The 24,167-nt window shown below is 33.5% G+C and overlaps 1 protein-coding gene across 1 annotated transcript; it reads left to right on the top strand.

Annotated features, from left to right (window-relative positions):
• Positions 1-23: 23 nt before the first annotated feature.
• On the top strand, positions 24-11,761 carry LOC127730424 (60S ribosomal protein L37a). The gene is made up of 4 exons (XM_052238837.1): positions 24-89; positions 1,992-2,120; positions 6,669-6,751; positions 11,670-11,761. The coding sequence occupies exons 1-4, from the start codon at positions 87-89 to the stop codon at positions 11,731-11,733; spliced, it is 279 nt and encodes a 92-aa protein (XP_052094797.1). The 5' UTR covers positions 24-86; the 3' UTR covers positions 11,734-11,761.
• The last annotated feature ends 12,406 nt before the right edge of the window (positions 11,762-24,167 follow it).

Below are 24,167 nucleotides of genomic sequence, written 5' to 3'. Positions count from 1 at the left end.
AAAACCGTGTCCAAATCCGGAGATGTATCCGTGTTTCCCTTTCGCTAGCCTTTTCCGCTTCCTCTATCCAACTTTCAGCCTTCGAAATGGTACATGCCTATTAAAATCCATCTAAATCTGTGCCATCTTGTTACTTTTAAATATATTTAATACATTACGCTTTTAGAGTAATATCCCAAATGGTTATTCATCCTTCAAAAACTTACGAACGATTGCAGTAATGTAATTTAAAACTATCCCTTTCGCCAACGGGTTAACTGCCTATATGTCTAAATTTCTTCTCAAAAATTATATTTTGGAAATATTGAAGATTGAAATATTCTGAAGTTAACAACATTCTCTCTTTCCAAGGACAGATCCTGATCCAGCCCATACATTCTCAGCTCTATATCCATTTTGCATTATCTACTGGTTTTATAAATTTTCTTGAGATGCACGAAATAGACCAATATTTGATAGGCTGAGACGATTACATTGAATTATCTATTAGTCCCAGAAATCAGCCATGGCCATAGGGTCAGGTGAAAAAGAATCAACCGTTGGAATTGGTGCATTTTTCACTAGGCAGTAGACTGCAAAGTCCAATCATCATATCGTACACCTGAAGTATGTGCACACTTCGCTGCAGAACTGTATCTCTAAAGGTCTTTGTGCTTTTGTTTTGGAAATGAATATTCAAACATAAAAATAGGTACTTAATATCTTATGAAACTAACCATGCTAACTATATATAATTATATCACAAGCTACGCACCAGTGATGAACAAAATTGTGAAAATAAGTGTGACCTGAACCTGCGTCACAATTTTGATCGATTGAACAACGAAATATTCGTAGTATGGTTCCACAGTTCATGCACACCTTGCCTTTAATTAATAGCAGTTAATCGATTCATTTTGGCTGATAACTTGCGTTGAAACTCTTCATATTGTTTTCATTTGAATTTTTTGACACATGATCCATACTGTAGAGGACAGCACATTCTCATTTTTAACACCGATTTTTGTCGAGCCTGCGACTTTTGTCGCAAAAGCGAGACATAGTGATCCTACATTCCGTCATCATCCGTCCGTCACAAATATTCACTCTGAATTTTAATAACTTTCTTAAACTATCCTGGATTTCTACCAAACTTGGACAGAAGCTTGTTTATGATCATAAGATAGTATCCAGAAGTAAATTTTGTAAAAAAAAAATCCTGTTTATCCGTATTTTACTTATAAATGGACTTATTTTTTCTGCCAGTTAACATTACATTCACTCTGTGGTTCAAGTTTTAAAAATTTTAATAACTGTCTTAAACTATCCTGGATTTGTACCAAACTTGAACAGAAGCTTGTTTATGATCAAAAGCTAGTATCAAGTAGGAAATTTTGCAAAAATTTATTTCCTGTTTTTCCATATATTACTTATAAATGGACTTAGTTTTTCTTCCAGTTAACATTACATACAGTCTGCAGTTAAAGTTTTTAAAACATTTATTAGATTCATAAACTGGAAATGTGCATTCCCCTATCACACTGAAAACATAGACAACAGCAAAAGTAGGCGAGACACTGGGTTCCGCTGAACCCTTACAAATTTTTTGGTGCTATTGAGTCTATCCAGAAAGTAAGATTTTTCCTTTACACTATTTAGTTTTTCATATATGCAAATTATAAACATGTTGCAGATCAGAAATAAAAACAATATTGAGGTCACAAAGCTTCAGAATCTTTGATATTTACAAAAAGGGTCTATAACTACTGTTGCATAAATCAGTTTAAATGTAAGGTTAAAATGTTTATGGATTCTAAAATCAAACTCTATCTTCTTTTTAGTGCTTAACAGCTTCTGGTGTAAAGAATGAAAACCAGCGAGCACTCAGAATTCAAAACGATTAATTATATTAATTTAATACATTGACCTAAAGGCTTGATGACCATATCACTTTTGCATGTTATCCTAAATATGCATTTAATATTTGCATCTTAAATGTTATTTTTTTTTAGGCAAAGAGAACAAGAAAGGTTGGCATTACTGGAAAATATGGTACCAGATATGGTGCTTCACTGAGGAAGACCATCAAAAAGATGGAAATTGAACAGCATGCCAAGTACACATGTCAATTTTGTGGAAAGGTATATCAATAAAAATATGAGTGGTTTCCTTTTAAATATCATTTGGTCAGTAGCTTAGTTTTTTCTTGGTCATAATTTTAAAAATGACCTGTTTTCATTGAGTCTGGGTTTCAGTATATATTATACATACCTATAATGACATTGACCACTATTTTATACACTATATGCATTTTGTAGAAGGACAAGAAAGGGAAAATATTACATAAAGGGCGATTAGAATCATTAAAGTTCAATCAAAAACCCTGGCCAAAATAGAAAAAAATACAGAAATCAACATTAGGCTACAAACCATTACACAGAAAAGCATAGATTAAGCAACAAAAAACTACCAAAAATTCAGGTGCATATGTTCTATCAGGGACTAAACTTAACTTTTATATTTTAAATTTTTTTTCCGGGGCCCAGTTGAAATTTTAGGTGCCCAACCAATTTTTATACTAAATACAATAAAACTGAAATGTACTTTCCATATACTAATAAAGCCTTATGTAATCCTACATGTAGCTTTTGAGTCTGGTAAAGATTTTGTGTGATAACTTTGTGATATTTGAATTATTGCCACCAGAAATATATCATAAGATTTTGACAATACTGATCTTAGTAAATTTCCTACCAAAAATGTCTCCCTTCAATTTCAACTTCCTGTTGACATTTTGACAATATGGCTGTTTCTATGAATCATTAAATGCTACTTCAAATCCAAGCCATCCTCTAATAGTGTTGATCAAAAATAATATTCAATTACTTTTTATTTGAAGATTGGATATCAAACTAGATATTTTGATATTTATTTACAAGATTTTGCATTTTGTTTTTTCATTGAAGATTTTGTAAATAGCGATTCGTGGACAAGTTATCGTCTAATACGGGCTTGTAATGACTCCCTGGACAACTCTAATGCATTTCTTTAGCGATGCAGATTGAACAGTTTAGAAGAAAACACTAAACAATAATGAAATAATCTAAGAAGATTTAAAAGAGGGATAAGAACATGTGCTTAGAGAAGGGGGTATATGTCAAATTGTGACTTCGCATTGAAAACATACTTGTCCAACCAGGTTTGGGTTATTAAAATGAACTAACTGGTTTTCGGAAATTCTCTCTTTAATTTTCCCGCTTTGATTAGACAAGGAGGTTTCCTTTTACGAACAGTTTTTATACGACCGCAAAAATTAAAAATTTTTTGGTCGTATATTGGTATGACGTTGGCGTCGTCGGCGGCGTCGTCCGAAGACACATTGGTTTTCGCACTCTAACTTTAGTTTTAAGTGAATGGATCTCCATGAAATTTTACCATAAGGTTCAATACCATGAAAGGAAGGTTGGGATTGATTTTGGTGGTTATGGTACCAACAGTTAAGGAATTAGGGGCCAAAAAGGGGCAAAAAATAAGCATTTTTGTAACTTCCAGACAATAACTTGTGTGTAAGTGTATGGATCTCTCTGACATTGTACCACAAGGTTCCATATCACAAAGGGAAGGCTGTAATTGATTTTGGGGGTAATTGCCTCAAAATTTTAGGAATTAGGGGCCAAAAAAGGGGCAAAAAACAAGCATTTTTCTAGTTTCATGACAATAACTTGTGTGTAAGTGTTTGGATATTTCTGAAATTGTACTACAAGGTTCCATATCACAAAGGGAAAGCTGGAATTGAGTTTGGGGGTAATTGCCCGAAACGTTTAGGAATTGGGGGCCAAAAAGGGGCCAAAAATAAGCATTTTTCTAGTTTCCAGACAATAACTTGTGTTCAAGTGTATGGATCTCTCTGAAATTGTACTGCAAGGTACCATACCACAAAGGGAAGGCTGGTATTGAGTTTGGGGGTGATGAATCATAAGGGGGTTCAAAAAATTTGGGAGGGGGGATTTTTTTTTTTCCTTTTTTTTTTCTTTTAAAATTTTCCATTTGAAGTTGGTTATTTCTGATTAATATTTAAAAGCAAATAATAATGATATGGTAGGAGATACACACCAAACAGGATGTGTAAATTATTATATAATAAGTATTGTGCAATAGCAAGAAATTTTCAATTGCACAGTATTGCACAATAGCAAGAAATCTTCAATTGCACAGTATTGCGCAATAGCAAGAAATCTTCAATTGCACAGTATTGCGCAATAGCAAGAAATATCCAATAGCAAGAAATTGTCAATTGTACAGTATTGCGCAATAGCAAGAAATATTCAATTGCACAGTATTGTGCAAAAGAAGATACTTCGTACAAATTGCTTATTTCTTGATCAATTTCAATGGGGTTATATTCTTGAATTCTTGGGGTTCTTTAATATGCTGAATCTAACCGTGTATTAAGTTTTTGGATTTTGGGCCCCATTTTTAAATTGGTCCACATTGAGGTCCAAAGGGTCCAAAATTTAACTTTGTTTGATTTCATCAAAAATTGAATAATTGGGGTTCTTTGATATGCCGAATCTAACCGTGTATTTAGATTCTTAATTTTTGGTTCCGTTTTCAAATTGGTCTACATTAAGGTCCAAAGGGTCCAAAATTAAACTAATTTGATTTTAAAAAAAATTGAATTTTTAGGGTTCTTTGATATGCTGAATCTAAACATGTAATTAGATTTTTGATTATGGGCCCAGTTTTCAAGTTGGTCCAAATCGGGGTCCAAAATTAAACTTTGTTTGATTTCAACAAAAATTGAATATATGGGGCCGCAATTAAAAATATCTTTGTTTCCCCTTACCCTACCCACCATTTTGGAAGTGGGTAGGTAGGTAGGCTTTTTTTTTTTTTTTTTTAGAGAAAATCCCTTAAATATATCTAACATACAGGAAAACACAGAAAAACAACAAATTGAACTTTATTGATACCAAAACAACATACTGTATAACGTATAATGCATGACTAGAAGACCTTACAATTTCAGACTAGAAAATGTTTGTAAATATCAATGCCTTTGTGACTTAGAGTAGACCACATATAAATTGAGACACGGTTCTATATCTTTCTTATAGTTTTATTAATTCAATTGAAAATATAAAACCCCGAGACTGCTACCTAGTAACATTCGATGCAAAAAATATGCACACTTGTTTTTCATTTAAGGAAATACTAGAAGCCACAAACCGTGATCCAAGCGAGTGACTACGCCTATTAAGGCTTATTCTAGAAAACTATGAATTTATTTTTAACAATAATCTTTACCATGAAACCTTGGGCGTGCCTATGTGCGGATCAGCATTCGCTGAGTTAGCAGACCTTACAATGTTTGTTAATTCTTGAACACATTTTACAATGCTTTCAACACAGAGAAACAAAATGATAATGATAGTTGAAGTTCACCTACGATTTTCCTGTAATGAAACAATATTCTTAGACACTGTCATAATTATACAAAGGAGAAAGATTCTTTAATGAAGGCATAGTATGATACAAGACATTAAAACCAATATCAAACCAACTGAAACATATCAATATCTGCACAGACACTGCTCACACCCAAAAAGTGTTTTCATTGAAAGGATTTATCAAGGGTGAAGTATTGAGGTATCTCAGAAACACAAGCAGCAAAACTGATCTTAAAAAAACAGTAAGAAGCTAAAACGAGGATATCAAATATCTGAAATCAACGATTTTTTTTATCAAACACAAAATACAGAAAGGGAAACCTTGCTAACACATCGCCCAGCGAAACGGGAGCAACCGCTAGTAATGTTAACAAAATTCAACCCATCTATACAGAAACTAAAAATATAATAATGAAAAACTGGCATCTTATTTCACAAAACCCTGAATGTGTGACCATATTTAATCATCAGCCCATTATAGCTTATAAAAGACATAAGAACTTACAAGAACTTTTATCAAAGCATTAGCTGGTATAGTCGTCTCGACTTTTCACAACACAATATGATGCTGAGCTCGAAAAAAATCAACTACTATTTTATCCAAAGACAACTAGTGTATGGTCCAATATCACATACGAAATGAAACAAAATAGCATAAATAGCACGCGAATATACAACTTATTGAGTCAACCACTGATAAAGGCGAACTCAGGGATTAACCACAAACACGACAGAAACACCGGGCCTAACATTTAAGCTTAAATAGTTGTCGTCTTTAAATAATGAAGTGAAATTTACAGTTTAAAGCATACCTTGAAGCATGTGCAAGTTTTATTTCATAGTGATGCAGCTATAACTTCAAAAGGCGAAGGGGTCTCAGTGGCTGAGTGGTCTAATTATTGAACTACTGTATCACTAGCCTGTCAAGACTGCGGTTGTGAGTTCCAATCCCGAATGTGGCAGGTGTGCTCGATTCCAATCTTAATTGACTAAGATTTTTCAGTTTTCCTACCGAAGGTCTTGGTTCGCACAGGGCACTCCGGCTTCCTCCACCAATCAATCAAAATGCAAGGGACGTTGATTTTGTGACGTTACTAGTACTGTTGTTGTATAAAAAATGTCGAAAAATTCCTGTAAACACATTCATTTGGATATGTTTGCTGGAGTCAGGCTGCAGAAACATAATAATTTAGATTTTGCATTCTAATAGTCAATTAAAATGTATTCTATAATTAACAGGATAGTATGAAAAGAAGAGCTGTAGGAATCTGGCACTGCACCAAGTGTATGAAGACTGTTGCAGGAGGTGCTTGGATATACAGGTACATGTTCATGTGTTTTTATATGCCCATTTACGGGATGTATTATGGTATACCGTTGTTCTTTTGTCCGTCCGTCATCAACATGTTGGACATTAACTCGAAAACACTTCATCCAATTTGCATAAAACTTTGGTGAATTGTTCAAATCTATATGTGAGCTCCCTTTCGTTTTTTATAAAATTTAGATATTACGTTTCTGAGTTATGGGGCTTTATTCATTAAAAAAGGGGGGGTTTTCCAGTTTTCGGACAATAACTCAAAAATGCTTTCACCAATTTGCAAGAAACTTTGGTCAATTGTTTATATCTATTGACATGAGCTCCCTTTTGATTTTTATAAATTTTAGATTTTACACTTCCGAGTTATGGGATTTTATTCATAAAAAAGGGGTGATTTCTAGTTTTCGGACAATACCTTTAAAGTGCTTTGAACAGTTTTCATTAAACTTTGGTGACTGGTTTATATCAAATAAGATAACCTTCCTTTAGTTTTTCATATTTCTGCTATGACATTGAGAAGTTATTGAACTTTATTCGTAAAAAATGCGATGGGAATATCATGTGCTCATGGCGCAGCTGTTTATTTGTTGAGTTGACATATAACTGCCTTCACCGTCTCAATACACTGTTCATAAAAGTCTTTAACAAATCTTCATATAATTGCATAGTAGTGTTCTAGTCTTGCCTCAACAAAGTCCCAAAAGTGAGCCTTTGGTGTGCTGTTTTCTGGTGTATTAGATTGTGATTAGGTCTATTGACTTTTAAACTTTTGCTTGGTTTCCATTGATTTGATAAGTTTGTTATTTAGTCAGTTTAAGATGAACCACTAATGGTAAGTTAAAGATCTTTGGTATGCCTTTGTGTTAGCATTTAATAAAATTGAGAATGCACATCTCATTTCCATGGAGATTATATGACCCTTCCACATAGCCATGGTTGATTGACTCTGAAACCTTTTGTATTGTGGAACCACTTATATATATATAAGTCAACAGTGTCGGGTATACAGTTAGATTTTTTATTGTTAAATCTCTGCTTTTTATCTTGATAACTGTAATTGAGGAACAGAAAAAACTGTCAGATAAAAAATACAGGATTTATATAACTTTGAAACCTTCATTGGCTTATGAGAGTTATAGTCCTTAAATGGTGACAGAAACTAAATGATCATCAAGGCAAGAATAGAAATGATTTACATTACCAGAACTGTGGATTGACTGTTTATTTGAGTTGTCCTTAAGTGACAATATTAAAGGGCACTAGCTGTCAAATTCATGTTCACCGATTTGACTCAAATTCTGGTATTTGAATATAACATACTAAAATGTATATCACAATTACAAAAAGTCTAGAATAAACAATTAATAATGCACAGACTTGATAATATGTATCAACATTTCCTGTTTATTTTTGTCTAGAAGTCATCTAATTAACCATCGAGATGACCTCCAAAAACTGCCGACGGTCATATAACATGAGTTAAACATAAATATGAATTTAAACAGATAGTAACCAGGTGCAATTGGATTTTTCTTAGTCTGTTTGATTTCATATTGTAGGGTTAAAAAGTATGTTTATCATCGTTGTTACCTGTATAAGAATGATTTTGTTCTGGATCGAATCAGTCAACCAAATGGTTCATCCTTCTTTAACTTTCAATGTTGACATTCTTTTCCTTTTAATAGCTGAATGCATGCGTAACCCATGTCCAGCTAAGAGGTTAAATTGAAGGTCATATGAATACGGATTCAATGAGGTGGAATTATTCACTTGCAAGTGAATAATTCGTCAGCAATATTTTTTAGCTCACCTGGCCCGAAGGGCCAAGTGAGCTTTTCTCATCACTTGGCGTCCGTCGTCGTCGTTAACTTTTTATACGACCGCAGAAATTAAAAATTTTTTGGTCGTATATTGGTATGACGTTGGCGTCGTCGTCGTCCGAAGACACATTGGTTTTCGCACTCTAACTTTAGTTTAAGTGAATGGATCTCCATGAAATTTTACCATAAGGTTCGATACCACGAAAGGAAGGTTGGGATTGATTTTGGAGGTTATGGTACCAACAGTTAAGGAATTAGGGGCCGAAAAGGGGCCAAAAATAAGCATTTTTGTCGAGCCTGCGACTTTTGTCGCAGAAAGCTCGACATAGGGATAGTGATCCGGCGGCGGCGGCGTAGCTAACTTCTTAAAAGCTTTATATTTTAGAAGGTGGAAGGTCTGGATGCTTCATACTTTGTATATGGATGCCTCATGTTACGAAGTTTCCGTCAGTCACATGTCCAATGTCCTTGACCTCATTTTCATGGTTCAGTGACTACTTGAAAAAAAAGTTAAGATTTTTTGTAATGTTAGATTCTCTCTTATTATAAGTAATAGGATAACTATATTTGGTATGTGCGTACCTTGCAAGGTCCTCATGCCCGTCAGACAGTTTTCACTTGACCTCGACCTCATTTCATGGATCAGTGAACAAGGTTAAGTTTTGGTGGTCAAGTCCATATCTCAGATACTATAAGCAATAGGTCTAGTATATTCGGTGTATGGAAGGACTGTAAGGTGTACATGTCCAACTGGCAGGTGTCATCTGACCTTGACCTCATTTTCATGGTTCAGTGGTTATAGTTAAGTTTTTGTGTTTTGGTCTGTTTTTCTTATACTGTATGCCATAGGTCTACTATATTTGGTGTATGGAATGATTGTAAGGTGTACATGTCTAGCGGGCAGGTGTCATCTGACCTTGACCTCATTTTCATGGTTCAGTGGTCAAAGTTAAGTTTTTGAGTTTTGGTCTTTTTTTCTAGTACTATATGCAATAGTTCAACTATATTTGGTATGTGCGTACCTTGCAAGGTCCTCATGCCCGTCAGACAGTTTTCACTTGACCTCATTTCATGGATCAGTGAACAAGGTTAAGTTTTGGTGGTCAAGTCCATATCTCAGATACTATAAGCAATAGGTCTAGTATATTCGGTGTATGGAAGGACTGTAAGGTGTACATGTCCAACTGGCAGGTGTCATCTGACCTTGACCTCATTTTCATGGTTCAGTGGTTATAGTTAAGTTTTTGTGTTTTGGTTTGTTTTTCTTATACTGTATGCCATAGGTCTACTATATTTGGTGTATGGAATGATTGTAAGGTGTACATGTCTAGCGGGCAGGTGTCATCTGACCTTGACCTCATTTTCATGGTTCAGTGGTCAAAGTTAAGTTTTTTGAGTTTTGGTCCTTTTTTCTAATACTATATGCAATAGTTCAACTATATTTGGTGTATGGAAATATTTTATGATCTATTTGGCAGTCACACAGGTTTTATTTGACCTTGACCTCATTTTCAAGGTTCATTGCTCAGTGTTAAGTTTTTGTGTTTTGGTCTGTTTTTCTTAAACTATAAGCAATAGGTCAATTATATTTGTTGTATGGAAGAATTGGTAGCTGTACATGCCTGCCTAGCATGGTTCATCTGACCTTGACCTCATTTTCATGGTTCATTGGTCAATGTTTAGTTTACTTGGTTAATGTTAAGTTTATGTGACAGTTGTAATAAAGCTTTATATTTAGGACTATCAACATAATATCAATGATTAGTAAAGAAGGCGAGACATTTCAGCGTGTGCACTCTTGTTGTAACTTCCAGACAATAACTTGTGTGTAAGTGTATGGATCTCTCTGACATTGTACCACAAGGTTCCATATCACAAAGGGAAGGCTGTAATTGATTTTGGGGGTAATTGCCTCAAAATTTTAGGAATTAGGGGCCAAAAAAGGGGCAAAAAACAAGCATTTTTCTAGTTTCATGACAATAACTTGTGTGTTAGTGTTTGGATATTTCTGAAATTGTACTACAAGGTTCCATATCACAAAGGGAAAGCTGGGTTTGAGTTTGGGGGTAATTGCCCTAAATGTTTAGGAATTGGGGGCCAAAAAGGGGCCAAAAATAAGCATTTTTCTAGTTTCCAGACAATAACTTGTGTTCAAGTGTATGGATCTCTCTGAAATTGTACTGCAAGGTACCATACCACAAAGGGAAGGCTGGTATTGAGTTTGGGGGTGATGAATCATAAGGGGGTTCAAAAAATTGGGGGGGGGGGGGGGGGTTCTTTTTTTTTTCTTTTAAAATTTTCCATTTTAAGTTGGTTATTTCTGATTTATATTTAAAAGCAAATAATAATGATATGGTAGGAGATACACACCAAACAGGATGTGTAAATTATTATATAATAAGTATTGTGCAATAGCAAGAAATTTTCAATTGTACAGTATTGCACAATAGCAAGAAATCTTCAATTGCACAGTATTGCGCAATAGCAAGAAATCTTCAATTGCACAGTATTGCGCAATAGCAAGAAATATCCAATAGCACAATATTGCGCAATAGCAAGAAATTGTCAATTGTACAGTATTGCGCAATAGCAAGAAATATTCAATTGCACAGTATTGTGCAAAAGAAGATACTTCGTATAAATTGCTTATTTCTTGATCAATTTCAATGGGGTTTTATTCTTGAATTCTTGTGGCTATTTAATATGCTGAATCTAACCGTGTATTAAGTTTTTGGATTTTGGGCCCCGTTTTTAAATTGGTCCACATTGAGGTCCAAAGGGTCCAAAATTTAACTTTGTTTGATTTCATCAAAAATTGAATTATTGGGGTTCTTTGATATGCCGAATCTAACCGTGTATTTAGATTCTTAATTTTTGGTTCCGTTTTCAAATTGGTCTACATTAAGGTCCAAAGGGTCCAAAATTAAACCTAGTTTGATTTTAACAAAAATTGAATTTTTAGGGTTCTTTGATATGGTGAATCTAAACATGTATTATTTTTTACATGGAATATTGTGTAAATTTTATTAAATATGATAGTTGTTGTGATATCATAATACGAATACTTAATTTTTATACCAAATTTTATATCTTTTGTAGTACAAATGCTGCAGCCACAGTAAGAAGTGCAGTTAGACGTCTGAGGGAAATGAAGGAACTTTGAAGTGTCAAAAATAAAATTTAAAAAACCATGTGTTATGAATATTTCAATAACCCATAGTCCCTAGCTGTCTCATTTGAGTTGTATTATTATCCAATGTTATTCAATATATGGAATGATTGTAAGGTGTACATGTCCAGCTGGTAAGTGTCATCTGACCTTGACCTCATTTTCATGGTTCAGTGGTCAAAGTTAAGTTTTTGAGTTTTGGTCTTTTTTTCTAATACTATAGGCAATAGATCAACTACATTTGGTGTATGGAAATATTTTATGATGTACATGTCAGTCTCGCAGGTTTTATTTGACCTTGACCTCATTTTCACTGTTCATTTCTCAGTGTTAAGTTTTTGTGTTTTGGTCTGTTTTTCTTCAACTATAAGCAATAGATCAACTATATTTGTTGTATGGAAGGATTGTAAGGTGTATATGTCTGTCTGGCAGGTATCATCTGACCTTGACCTCATTTTCATTGTTCATTGGTCAATGTTAAGTTTTCATGATTAAGTTTGTTTCTTAGATACTATAAGCAATAGGTCAACTATATGTAATGCATACATTGATTGTAAGGTGTACATGTCTGTCTGGCATGGTTCATCTGACCTTGACCTCATTTTCATGGTTCATTGGTCAATGTTAAGTTTTCTTGGTTAAGACTTTCTTAGAAACTATAAACAATAGGTCAACTATGTTTGGTTTATTGAATGATTGTAAGGTGTACATGTATTTCTCGTTTGGTCTATCTGACCTTGACCTCATTTTCTTGGATCATGTTAAGTTTATGTGTTACTTGTAGTAAAGCTTTATATTTAGGACTATCAACATAAAATCAATGGTTAGTAAAGAAGGCGAGACATTTCAGCGTGTGCACTCTTGTTTTTTGTCTTGGTGAATTTCTCACTTATTGTGAGTAATAGGATAACCATATTTGATATACGAGTTTCTAGCAACATCTGCATGTCTGTCTGACCAGGTTCCCTTGAACTTACCTCATTTCAAGGATCAGTGATCAAGGTTAAAAGTTGCGTGAGGTTCGTTTTTCAGATATTATAAGCAGTAGGTCAACTGTATGGAATGATTGTAAGTGGTACATGTAAGTCTGGTAGGTTTCAGCTAACTTTCCTCATTTTCATGGTTCATTGGTCAATGTCAAGATTTTGAGTTTTCAATTACTAGAAACAATAGGTCAACTGTATTTGGTGTATGGAATAATTGCCAGATGTACATGTCTGTCTGGCAGGTATCATTTGTCCTTGACTCAATTTTCACGGTTCAGTGTCAAAGTTTAGTTCCCTCTTTTCTGATACTATATAAGTAATTATATAGGTCAACTATATTTTGTGTATGGAATATCTGTCGGGCAGGGTTCATCTGACTGACCTCTTTTTCATGGTTTATTGGTCAATATTTAGTTTTCCTAGTTAAGGCTGTTTCTAAGATGTTATAAGCAATAGGTCAACTATATGATCCTATATGCGGTGCATGGAATGATAGTAAGGTGTACATGTCTGTCTGGCAATGTTAGGTTTTCCTGGTTGTCTTTTTATGCCCCCGCCGTAGCGGAGGGGGCATTAAGTTTTACCCTTGTCTGTACGTACGTCCCAAAGTTGGTTTCCATTCTCTAACTTTAGTTTGCCTCAACCAAATGTTATGAAACTTATACACAATGCTTATTACCACATAATACAGATCAAGTTTGAAATTGGGTGGCGTCACTTTTACCGTTCTTGAGTTATGCCCCTTTATAAACATAAAAATTGCTGAATTTTTCGTTTCTTCTTACTTTAGTTTGCCTCAACCAAATATTATGAAACTTATACACAATGCTTAATACCACAAAACTCAGATCAAGTACAAATTTGGGTAGCGTCACTTTTACCGTTCTTCAGTTATCTCCCTTTATATCTTTATATGATATGCAAGCGGGGGCATCATCTGTGTCCCATGGACACATTCCACATTTATTCTTAAATGCTATAAGTAATAAATTAACTATATTTGATTGGAAGGTGTACATGTCTGTCTGTCATGTATCATCTAGCCTTGACCTCATTTTCATGGTTCATTGGTCAATGTTGAGTTTTCATGGTTTGATTTGTTTCTTAGATACTATAAGGAAAAGGTCAACTATATTTGATGTTTGGGCAGATTTTAAGGTGTACATGTCTGACTGGGTTTATCTGGCCTTGACCTTATTGTCATCAATCATTGATAATGTTGAGGTTATGTGATACTTATGGTAAAACCTTAATTTTAAGAATTTTAACATTAAATAAATCATGGTCAGTAAAGCAGGCAAGACATTTCAGCATCTGTACTCCTGTAATTCCATTTTAGCTCACTTAGCCCAATGGGTATTGTAGTTTTTATACGACCACAAAAATTTTGCGGTCGTATATTGGTATCACGTCGTCAGCGTCGTCCGAAGACCTATGGTTTCCGGACAATAACTTTAGTAAATATAATGGGGGTTATGGCTCAAACCGTTTAGGAATTGGGGGGGGAAAACAAGGGTTTCTTGGTTAATGGACAATTAAAAAAAGTACAATGTTAAGTTTGGATTACCTCCCTTACACTGCTTTTAAATTATGTATAAAGAGATGTTGTATTGTCTTGAGGTGATAAGCTTTCAATTTATTTTTAGATGTTACTATTTAAAAATGCTGATTAAGGAATATTAATTTTAGCCATGATTATGATTGTCATTTTCTATTTTAAGACTTTTATGATGTATTTAAATGGTTAATACACCTTTCCACTCTCCTGTCAATCATCAGTTAATTGACCAATCACATGTGGTGAATTTACCACATGTGTAAACATTTGGTAGCAGCACGTGTTGTCGGCCATAACCTCGGTCAAACATTCTTATCTAAACAGTTAATTTGATCTAACATTTCTTGAAATTTTCACAATTAAATCGTCCAGAATTTGTTTTTGGGAAAGGAATCAATGTTAGAGGGTAGAGGAAGGTCAATTTGTCAACTTGAAACAATAAAAAGTTTGTTTTAATGTATGAAAGTTATTAATAAAATAATTAAAAAGGAATATAATGGCAGTGCTTATTGTTTTTGAAATATTGTTTACATGCTATTTTGAAAAATAAAAATATATATATTCTGAAACACAAGATTTCAATTGGTGTACAAACTGAGTTGAAATTGATATTTTTTTCATTAATTTAAAAGTTTATACAATAAAACATGCAAGTTAGTATGTAAAATTTCTGGAAATTACAATTATAATATAGTAAAGATTCAGCAACAAAATAATTGACACCTTTCCAATTTCAATAACATAGAACAATTCATCCCTAACTTTATTCAAATGTTAAAATATTTGTACTTGTAAGCAGTTTAAACTGAAAACTTCAGGGTATTGATCATCTTTTGGATTGACAGATTTTATACAAAATTTTAATTTTCCAGTATAATATTTATACAAGAACTAGTCCATGTTCTTTAACAATCAAATTGTTTTAGAGATAATGTAAGTTTTCCCACCTTAAAATTAATCTGGATAAAAAAATTATATACAACCTCATTGGAATGAGATGGAAATAAGAATTACTGATCTGAAAGTCTGCATGGAATGATGTAGTGAATCAGATATTTGTAGTCTTTTTGTGTACAAAATGTATAAAAATGAAAGTAGTTATGTTTGTAATGCCCTCATCGCTAGCATTTTGTTATAAGACAGAGGGGAAACTGAAATAATAGTAAAAAAAATATACTTCAATAGATGCTTCATAACAAGTAAGATACTGTTTAATTTTGATATGACTTTGGTCTACTGTGAGAGTATTTGCTGATTGTACTTGACCTTTTTCAAATTTTGTGTATGAATTAAAAAAAAATGAAAGGATGTGAGAAGTATCGGATATATTTTATTTTCTTAATTGGAAAAAAGGGTGAGTACAATGTGTAAAGATTCCTGTTAAGGACAAGAGTTGTATATAAATTTAAAACAAAGACGAACTACAATGACCAAATATTCATGTAAGCAAATAATAAATTAATTTTCTTTTCTTCTTTATTTTTTACTTAGTGATAGAATTTTAATTATCATAAGTTGTCTATGGATATAAAAAAAACAAAACCAGTTAAATGTTATTTGATAAATAATCTAATAGCTACTGGAGCAAGGATGCTTGTTTTACAAGTTGACCCATGCTGTGTTTGTCTACACAGTAAACACACTTATCAGCATTCATTAGCCATGCTTAATTAAACCTGTAATTTATCTTATCAATCATGCAATATTATATTCTATATCTAGTTGTTAGATTATATTTTTGGGGAATGAGGGTAATTTAATAGCTTGAAATTTGCAAAAGTATTTTAATTGTTTCTTTTTATTTAATATAAATAGACATAATTTCTTCAAAATGTCATAAATTTATCTCTCAACTCTTCAGGAGTAACTATTTCATCATACTTTAACACAAAAACAAATATATGAACAATAAATTGCTCTTATTTATATTTGTTATAACAAAATTCTTTACTTTGTTATTATTCAATGTTCATAATAACCGCCATTTTGATGATAAGCTTGACCTAGGATGCTGGGTTGCCATGTGTTGCTAAGGGGGGCGGGGCATACCAGTAGAAAATGGAAAGGTGTATTATGGTTGCAAACTCCATTGGAAATTTGAATTGAGATTATGACCATATCTTGAGGGAAAGAATTTTTATTTTTGGAAAAAGGGGGGAGGTGAAAAAAAAATTGGGGGGGGGGGGGGATAATTTTTTTCTCATTTCAAATTTCAGAAATTAAATAGAAAATTTCTTCAAATATTTTTGTTTTGCCAAAAAAAAGGGGGGGTTAATTTTTTTTTTGGGGGGGGGGTCAATTCGCAACGGCATAGTGTATTGCACAAAAGCAAAAAAAAAGGGGGCGTAAATTTTTTTTTTGAGGGGGGGGGTCAATTCGCAACAGCATAGTGTATTGCACAAAAGCAAAAAATTGAATATAAATTCAAATCATATAACCAATTCTAAGTTCTTTGACTACAGTTATTCTGTGTCAGAACCCTATTATTATGTCAAAAATGTCAGACCTGTATCAAGCGCGAATATTGTGTCCATTTTTGCCCCAACTGTTCAGGGTTGGACCTCTGCGGTCGTATCCAGCTGCGCTCGGCAAAGCAATTTATTTGCTCTTATATTGTAATTTTTTCCCTATCATGAATTATCGCCCAAATTATAATTATGGAGAGAAACTATCCAAGAGAAATTTTCAACAAGATATGATCTGCAAATAAGGGAATATATCATTTGACTCCTGATAGGATTTATTTCCCTTGAATGCTTTATGGACCACCTACAATAGAAGGGAATATTATACACCTATTGACTGTGTGTGAGGGTAATAGCAAGTTTGTTGTCCCTGAGATACCAACTATTGCTCGAGGCAAAGCCGAGGGCAATAGTTGGTATGCGAAGGGACAACAAACTTGCTATTACCCGCACAACCAGTCATTAGGTGTTTTATTATACTGAAAAACACAATCATTAAGTGTTTATTACACCAAGCTAACTAACTTTCTAAAAGTGTACATATATCATCTGAAAGAAAAGAAAAATGTCACATAACTTGACATGCACAAGATGAACGATACGTTTGTTTTTTATAGTCTGTGTTGTATTTGTAAATATTTCATTAATTGCAATCAAGACTAGAAATACTTGTGTTACTTTCCGTGCATATAATAAATTCTAGCTAAAGTACACCAAACGCAAATACAGGTCTAGAAGACAACGACAAACCCATCTTATAAATTAAGTACTATATTTTAGATCTTTAAAAATGTGTCGCAAAGATTTTCTTTCTCTTTTATAATTGCGTCTTGTACGTGAAATTACGATCGACACATGTATTATACCGTTTATGATATTAGAGTTTGACGTTGCTTAGCACACAAAATCCAAACAGAATGGTTAATGACGTCATTATTGTCCAATGAAAAACAAGCATGAAAAAGTACGGGAAATATGATTATAAAACTATTAACCGGGGTAATAGTCTTTGAAACTATTGACTGGCAAATAGTCTGTGGAATGAAATAGCACAATTATTTCATTATTTTTTTATATAGAAAAAACATAGTGAGGTATAATAACATGTTTTATTAATATCTGTGCGTCCCGTAACATATAAAAGCCTGGTTAAGGAGTTGCAAACTTGAAACTTAATAAAAATGATCATTATGGTGTGAGCTTTTTAAATTATATGGATTTCATGGTTCTATGAACATAGAAATGTGATGGTGTGAAATAAGTATATTCTCAAGTTGAGGTAGTTTTTCATGATAGTGGAGTCAAATCAACTCAAAAGTTTGTACATATGTTCATTGTGAGGTAAATTAATAAAATGTGCCTAAATAACGATTTAATGGTTCACGGAACATAGACATGTGATAGTGTGATTGAGATGATACATAGAGAGAAACTGTAAGCAGAAAAAATATCACCAAGATAAGATCTACATATTACCCTTTAATAACAATTTTTACCCATATTTTGCATTTTTGAAAACTATTATAGAAAACTGCAGAAAAGAATCTGAGAAATGAGACCTACAAATAGGCAGACATAAATGATTGCAAAAAAGCTGAATATAATATCGAAATGACAGATTTTTGCGAAGTTCAGGCTCTTAAAAACTCGTGGGAGAATTTACTCTACTTAAAAAAGACAAAATTTGAAACTTATATTGGACTGATTATCTTTAAGAAACCTTTTTAAGATTTGAACGTTATTCATTTAGTTAATTTTTCAAATGTTTCTTCCTGTTTCTAAAGATTGTAGAAATAAATTGTATAATTTCTGACAATATAAATAAGAAGATGTGGTATGAGTGTCAATGAGACAACTCTCCATCCATATCACAATGTATTAAAGGTTAACAATTATAGGTCAAAGTACGGCTTTCCACACGGAGTCTTGGCTCTCACCGAACAGTAAGCTATAAAGGGCCCCAAATTGACTAGCGTAAAACAATTCAAACAGGAAAACCAACGGTCTAATCTATATAATAACGAGAAACACCTATGAACCACACCAACAAACGACAACCACTGAACAACAGGCTCCTGACTTAGGACAGGTGCATAAAAATGCAGCGGGTTTAAACGTTTTAACAGGCGCCAACCTTCACCCTAACCTGAGACAGAGGTGTAACATTACAACATAAAAAGACACACTATAAAATAGCAAATGAAATGGCTTAACTCTATCAAAAAGACATTTAAACAAAAACAAGTAAACATACACTGAACGAATAAGTGTATTTATATAGTATACTTATGAGACAGCTTTTCTATTCATGACTAAAATGGAGTACTTAAAATGCGGACAGAGAAGTCCAGAATATTTAAGATGTTATAGTCATTTCATAAAAAAATCTCTTAGTATTATTATAAACACAAATTTCATATGCCTCACTATAATCATCTTTAGATATAAGAAGATGTGGTATGAGTGCCAATGAGACAACTCTCCATCCAAGTCAAAATTTATAAAAGTAAACCAATATAGGTCAAAGTACGGCCTTCAACACGGAGCCTTGGCTCACACCGAACAGCAAGCTATAAAGGGCCCCAAAAATTACTAGTGTAAAACCATTCAAACGGGAAAACCAACGGTCTAATCTATATAAAAAACGAGAAACACTTATGAACCACATCAACAAACGACAACTACTGAACATCAGATTCCTGACTTAGGACAGGTGCAAACAATTGCAGCAGGTTTAAACGTTTTAATGGTACCAAACCTTCACCCTTATCTGAAACAATAGTGTAACATCACAACATAGAAAGACACCCTATAAAATATCAATTGAAATAGCTTAACTCAATCAAAAGACATATTAACACCAGTAAACATACACTGAAAAAATAAATTTGATCTATGATACAATGTAAATACAAAATAAATAAACTAAGGAAAGAATAATTAAAGTAACATGTTATACCGCTGTGAAATGTTAAACAATTCAAGAAAAACAATATGCTTGAACAAAAATAACAGCCATTTGCAATTACTTTAAACACAGGTAAATGAAAATAATTTTGTTGTTAGGTATACGTGTACAGTTCAAATGGAGAAAGGAAATATTTTTACAAAATAAATAATTTTGATGTTCATATTACGTTTACACCACTAAGCCCGATGGTCCAGGTGAGCTTTTGGCGTCCTTTTAATATGGTGAACGTTTTCAAAGATCTTCTTTGAAACTGACTTATTTCAACCATACTTGAACTGAATGAGTACCTAGTATAAAGTTGTGTATTTTGTTCCTATAAATCAACCAATAGGGCAGCCATTGGTAAAATGCATGAATTGTCTATTATCTTGCCATAATGTGGCCAGAGAAAATCCAACAGTGACGAAAATGCTCGAACATCAAGATCTTTTTACTTCTCATTTCCACCAAAATTATTAGATGACTTTATAGTTGTTGCACTAAATGGACTATTTTTGACCAATTATTGCTTTTATGCCTATGATCTCAAAACTAGAGTAGACCGGTTGAAACTGTAAACGGCAAAAATGATCAGCAATATAAAATCTACAAAAACGGCAATTTGACTGAAACCTTGGGATTTATAGGAGTTATTGCCCTTAAATGACAATTTTTAACTAATTTCCCTTTTTGACACTATAACAGATGGGTACAAACTAAAAATGAAAAAACAATCGGCAATATAAGATCTACAAAAATGACAGTTTGAATGAAACACTTCAATGAGTCATTTTATGAGTTATTGCCCCTTATTGGTGTTGTTTGACTCATTCTAATTTTTTCCAGATACAAAAACAATAGACCGAGGTAGAAACTAAACAGAGGTCAAGATCTGCATAATGCTAACCTGATAGAAACTATTGGATGACTCCTTATATAAGTTATTTCCCTTAAATTGCAATGTTCGACCAATTTTTTAGGTGTTTGCCTATTATATCAACAAAATAATGGAGCGTAGATCCTGTAAACAGCAATACAAGATAAACAAAGTTTTGATCCGACTGAAACCATAAGATGGCTCCTATATGGGACCCTTCAAAGGTTCACCTGACCGACCTCATTTCATGGATCAGCGATCAAGGATACATTTTTCGTGGTCAAGTCCGTATCTCAGATACTAAAATCAAATTTCAACTATATTTGGTGTATGGAATGATTATAAGATGTATATGTCTAACTGACAGGTTACAACTGACCTTGACCTCATTTATTGGTTCATTGATTAATGTTAAGTTTTCGTGGTTTGTCTATTTTTCAGACACGGAAAGCAATATATCAGCTGCATTTGGTGTATGGAATGATCGTAGGGTGTATGTGTAAATGCTCTTTTGTTCCGACGTTGGAAAGTTCCGGGCGGAAAGAACTAACTAGCCGAAAAGTTCCGGAGGAACTTATTAACTAGTTACTTTGTTCTTCCTCTGGTTTAAAAGTTCCACCGGAACAAAGTGACTAGTCGAAAAGTTCCAACGGAACATATCAACTAGTTAGAAAGTTCCCTTTTGCTAAACTAGTCAAAACCGGAACTAACAAACTAGCCCAAAAGTTCCAACGGAACTTATCAACCAGTCACAAAGTTCCATTTGGAGAAGTGATGCAAAGTAAAAGCGCAACATATTATATTTGAACATTTCAAAGGGAAACCAAGATACTGATTACAAAAGTCAAAAGGAACTTATCAACTAGCCACAAAGTTCCTCTTTGGCAAATAAGTCAAAACCGGAACTAACAAACTAGCCCAAAAGTTCTAACGGAACTTATCAACCAGACACAAAGTTCCATTTGGAGAATTGATGCAAAGTAAAAGTGCAACATACTATCTTTGAACCTTTTCAAAGGGGAACAAACGTGTCTTATATACTGATCCTCATTCTCCCCCCTCTTCATTATTATGGTACTTAATTCGGTCAGAATGTTGCCTTCATAACGGAATAATTTCTAATTTATTGTTATACATTAATCTGAAATTGATATTTTTAAAAGTACCCACATGAGGAGGGGGGTATTCTTCCCTCTCTTGATGGTACTATGAATACTAAATTGGCATGATAATGCAACTTATTCCGTTTGCTACATTGTTCCGGGACTTTTCAACTAGCTACTTTTTTCCAGAACTTTTCGACTGCACTCGGAATAAAACAACTAGTTGGAAAGTTCCATCGGAACGAAATAACTAGTTGAAAAGTTCCGCCGGAACAAAGTAACTGACGGAACATATTGGCTGTTACATAGACGTCCGTCTGGCTTTGATTTTGTCTATGGTTCATTCGACAATATTAAGTTTTTCCGGTTCATTTAATTTGGTGTGTGTAAGACACTCTTGGTCCGTCTTACCATGACCTCATTTTCATGGTTTATTTGTCAATGTTAGATTTTCATGGTTTTGTCTGTTTATCAGATACTATAAGGAATAGGTCAACTGGATTTTGGTGTATGGAATGATTGCATGGTGTACATGATGTCTGAAAGGGTTTATCTGCCTTTGATCTCATTTTTATGGTTCATTGGTCAATGTTCAATTTGCGTAATTAGGTATGTTTCTTAGATAATATAGACTTAACTATATTTGCTGTAGGTATGGTATGATTGTAAGGTGTACATATCTGTCTTGCAGGGTTCATCTGACCATGACCCCATTTACATGGAGCATGGATTATGTTAAGTGTATGCGATACTTGTAATAAAATCTTCATAATATAGACTTTCAACATAAGTAAAACAGAAGAGATATTTCAGCGTGTGCACTCTTGGTACCTACTCTCTCAACATGTGTAAAAGCTTAGTAGAAACTTTAAACAGCGAAAATCATCAGCGATACAAAATGTACTAGCCAATATGACTGAAACCATTGGTTGATTTCTTGTAGGAGTTATTGGCTTTGCATGAGGATTTTTGAGTTTTTAAGTTTTTTACTGTTATCCCAAAAATATAACAAATAGATAGACACTGTAAACAACAGGCAATGAACAGGAATACAAGATCTACAAAATGCAAATATTGCTGAAAACGTTGGATGACACCTTACAGGAGTTATTGCCCTTGAATGAAGATTTTTGGCCAAATTTTCGAGTTTTAACCTAAAATCTTGAAAAGTAATATGATGTTCAAAAATCATTTCATTGGATAACTAAGTCAAGTCTTTTCAAGTGTGGGGGCATGATAATGAAGCACTACTCCGGAAGTCCTTTGAAATGTATACATTTGATAATGGAATGGTTTTAATTCAAGAGTGTTCTGACCACTTGGTAGTACGTTTAACTAACGAAGACCCATCAAAGACAGATGATGTTATGGAATCAGCCAAAATTGAGTTGATATAAAGATTTTGATTTTACCGGTTCTATAAAACTTAATTGTACATTTTAATCGAGTGAAACTATTTGACAAATAAAGGTCAAACTATAGTACACTAGAAATATTTTCAGTCTTTATCGTTGCCTTATAGACGTGAATATATATATATATATATAACTCGTCTAAACATCAGCCCAACAATGTTAGATCTGTAAATTTGCTTTCGCAAATTTTTTGTTCTTCCCTCGCCGGGATTCGAACTCATGCTACTGAGATATCGTGAAACCAAATCGCCTGCACTGTATCCGACGCGCTAGACCACACGACCACCTAGGCTTCAAAATAAAGCTTTCGGTGGCCGGGTGTTACCTTTCCTCGTCAGTTTTAATCTAGCGTCGTAATACAGTACATGATATATAAGGCATGAAGATGGAATTGTTACAAATCAGCTGAAATATCTATTGTAAAGGATCCTACAAATGAATGCAAGATACAGTCACAGAAATAATTATATTTATAAGTATATATATATATATATATATATATATATATATATATATATATATAACAAATTTATCTATTCATGGGTCGTATATTCCAGTGTCTTTTCTTTTAGACATAGTCTCAGTTATACCTTTTTCTAATGAAGCCAATGCTTTTTAATAAGTGCTTGTGTTTTTTTGCCTTTATATTTTACAGTTATTTGTTATAGTTTTCTCATTGACAATCACACCAGAAATCCTTATTTTTATTCTGATATGTATATTTTATTTTGTTAAACAATTATCAGGAATAATGATGTGAGCCATATCCAGCTCTTGAAATTGCAAAAATAGATAAATTCTACGTACCAACTTCACCCGCATATGGAGTATTCATTTCTCAACTTATACGATATTCAGGAGCTTGAAGCTGCTACTCGGACTTTATAAAACGCCACTCGGTGTCTGAGCAAAAAACAATGAGCCAGGCCAGTTTTGTCAAAGAAGATTTCGTCCTTTTTCTCAAAAAGTTCACCAGAAAATACCAAAACCAAACAATAAATATTCAATGTCTACTTTACAAATAATACAAGATGGTCTTGAGTTATAGATTCTAGGTTCTAAAGTTGTGTATCT

Source organism: Mytilus californianus, unplaced genomic scaffold (assembly GCF_021869535.1).
Source record: "Mytilus californianus isolate M0D057914Y unplaced genomic scaffold, xbMytCali1.0.p SCAF_2, whole genome shotgun sequence".
NCBI lineage: Eukaryota > Metazoa > Mollusca > Bivalvia > Mytilida > Mytilidae > Mytilus > Mytilus californianus.
The sequence above is the reverse complement of the archived record's forward strand: the minus strand, read 5'-3'. Positions and strand labels throughout refer to the sequence as shown.

Excerpts from the sequence above, each read along its gene's own strand:
- LOC127730424 (XM_052238837.1), top strand. Across the intron at positions 2,121-6,668 it reads CATGTCAATTTTGTGGAAAG|GATAGTATGAAAAGAAGAGC; the intron begins GTATATCAATAA and ends TATAATTAACAG. Across the intron at positions 6,752-11,669 it reads GGAGGTGCTTGGATATACAG|TACAAATGCTGCAGCCACAG; the intron begins GTACATGTTCAT and ends TATCTTTTGTAG.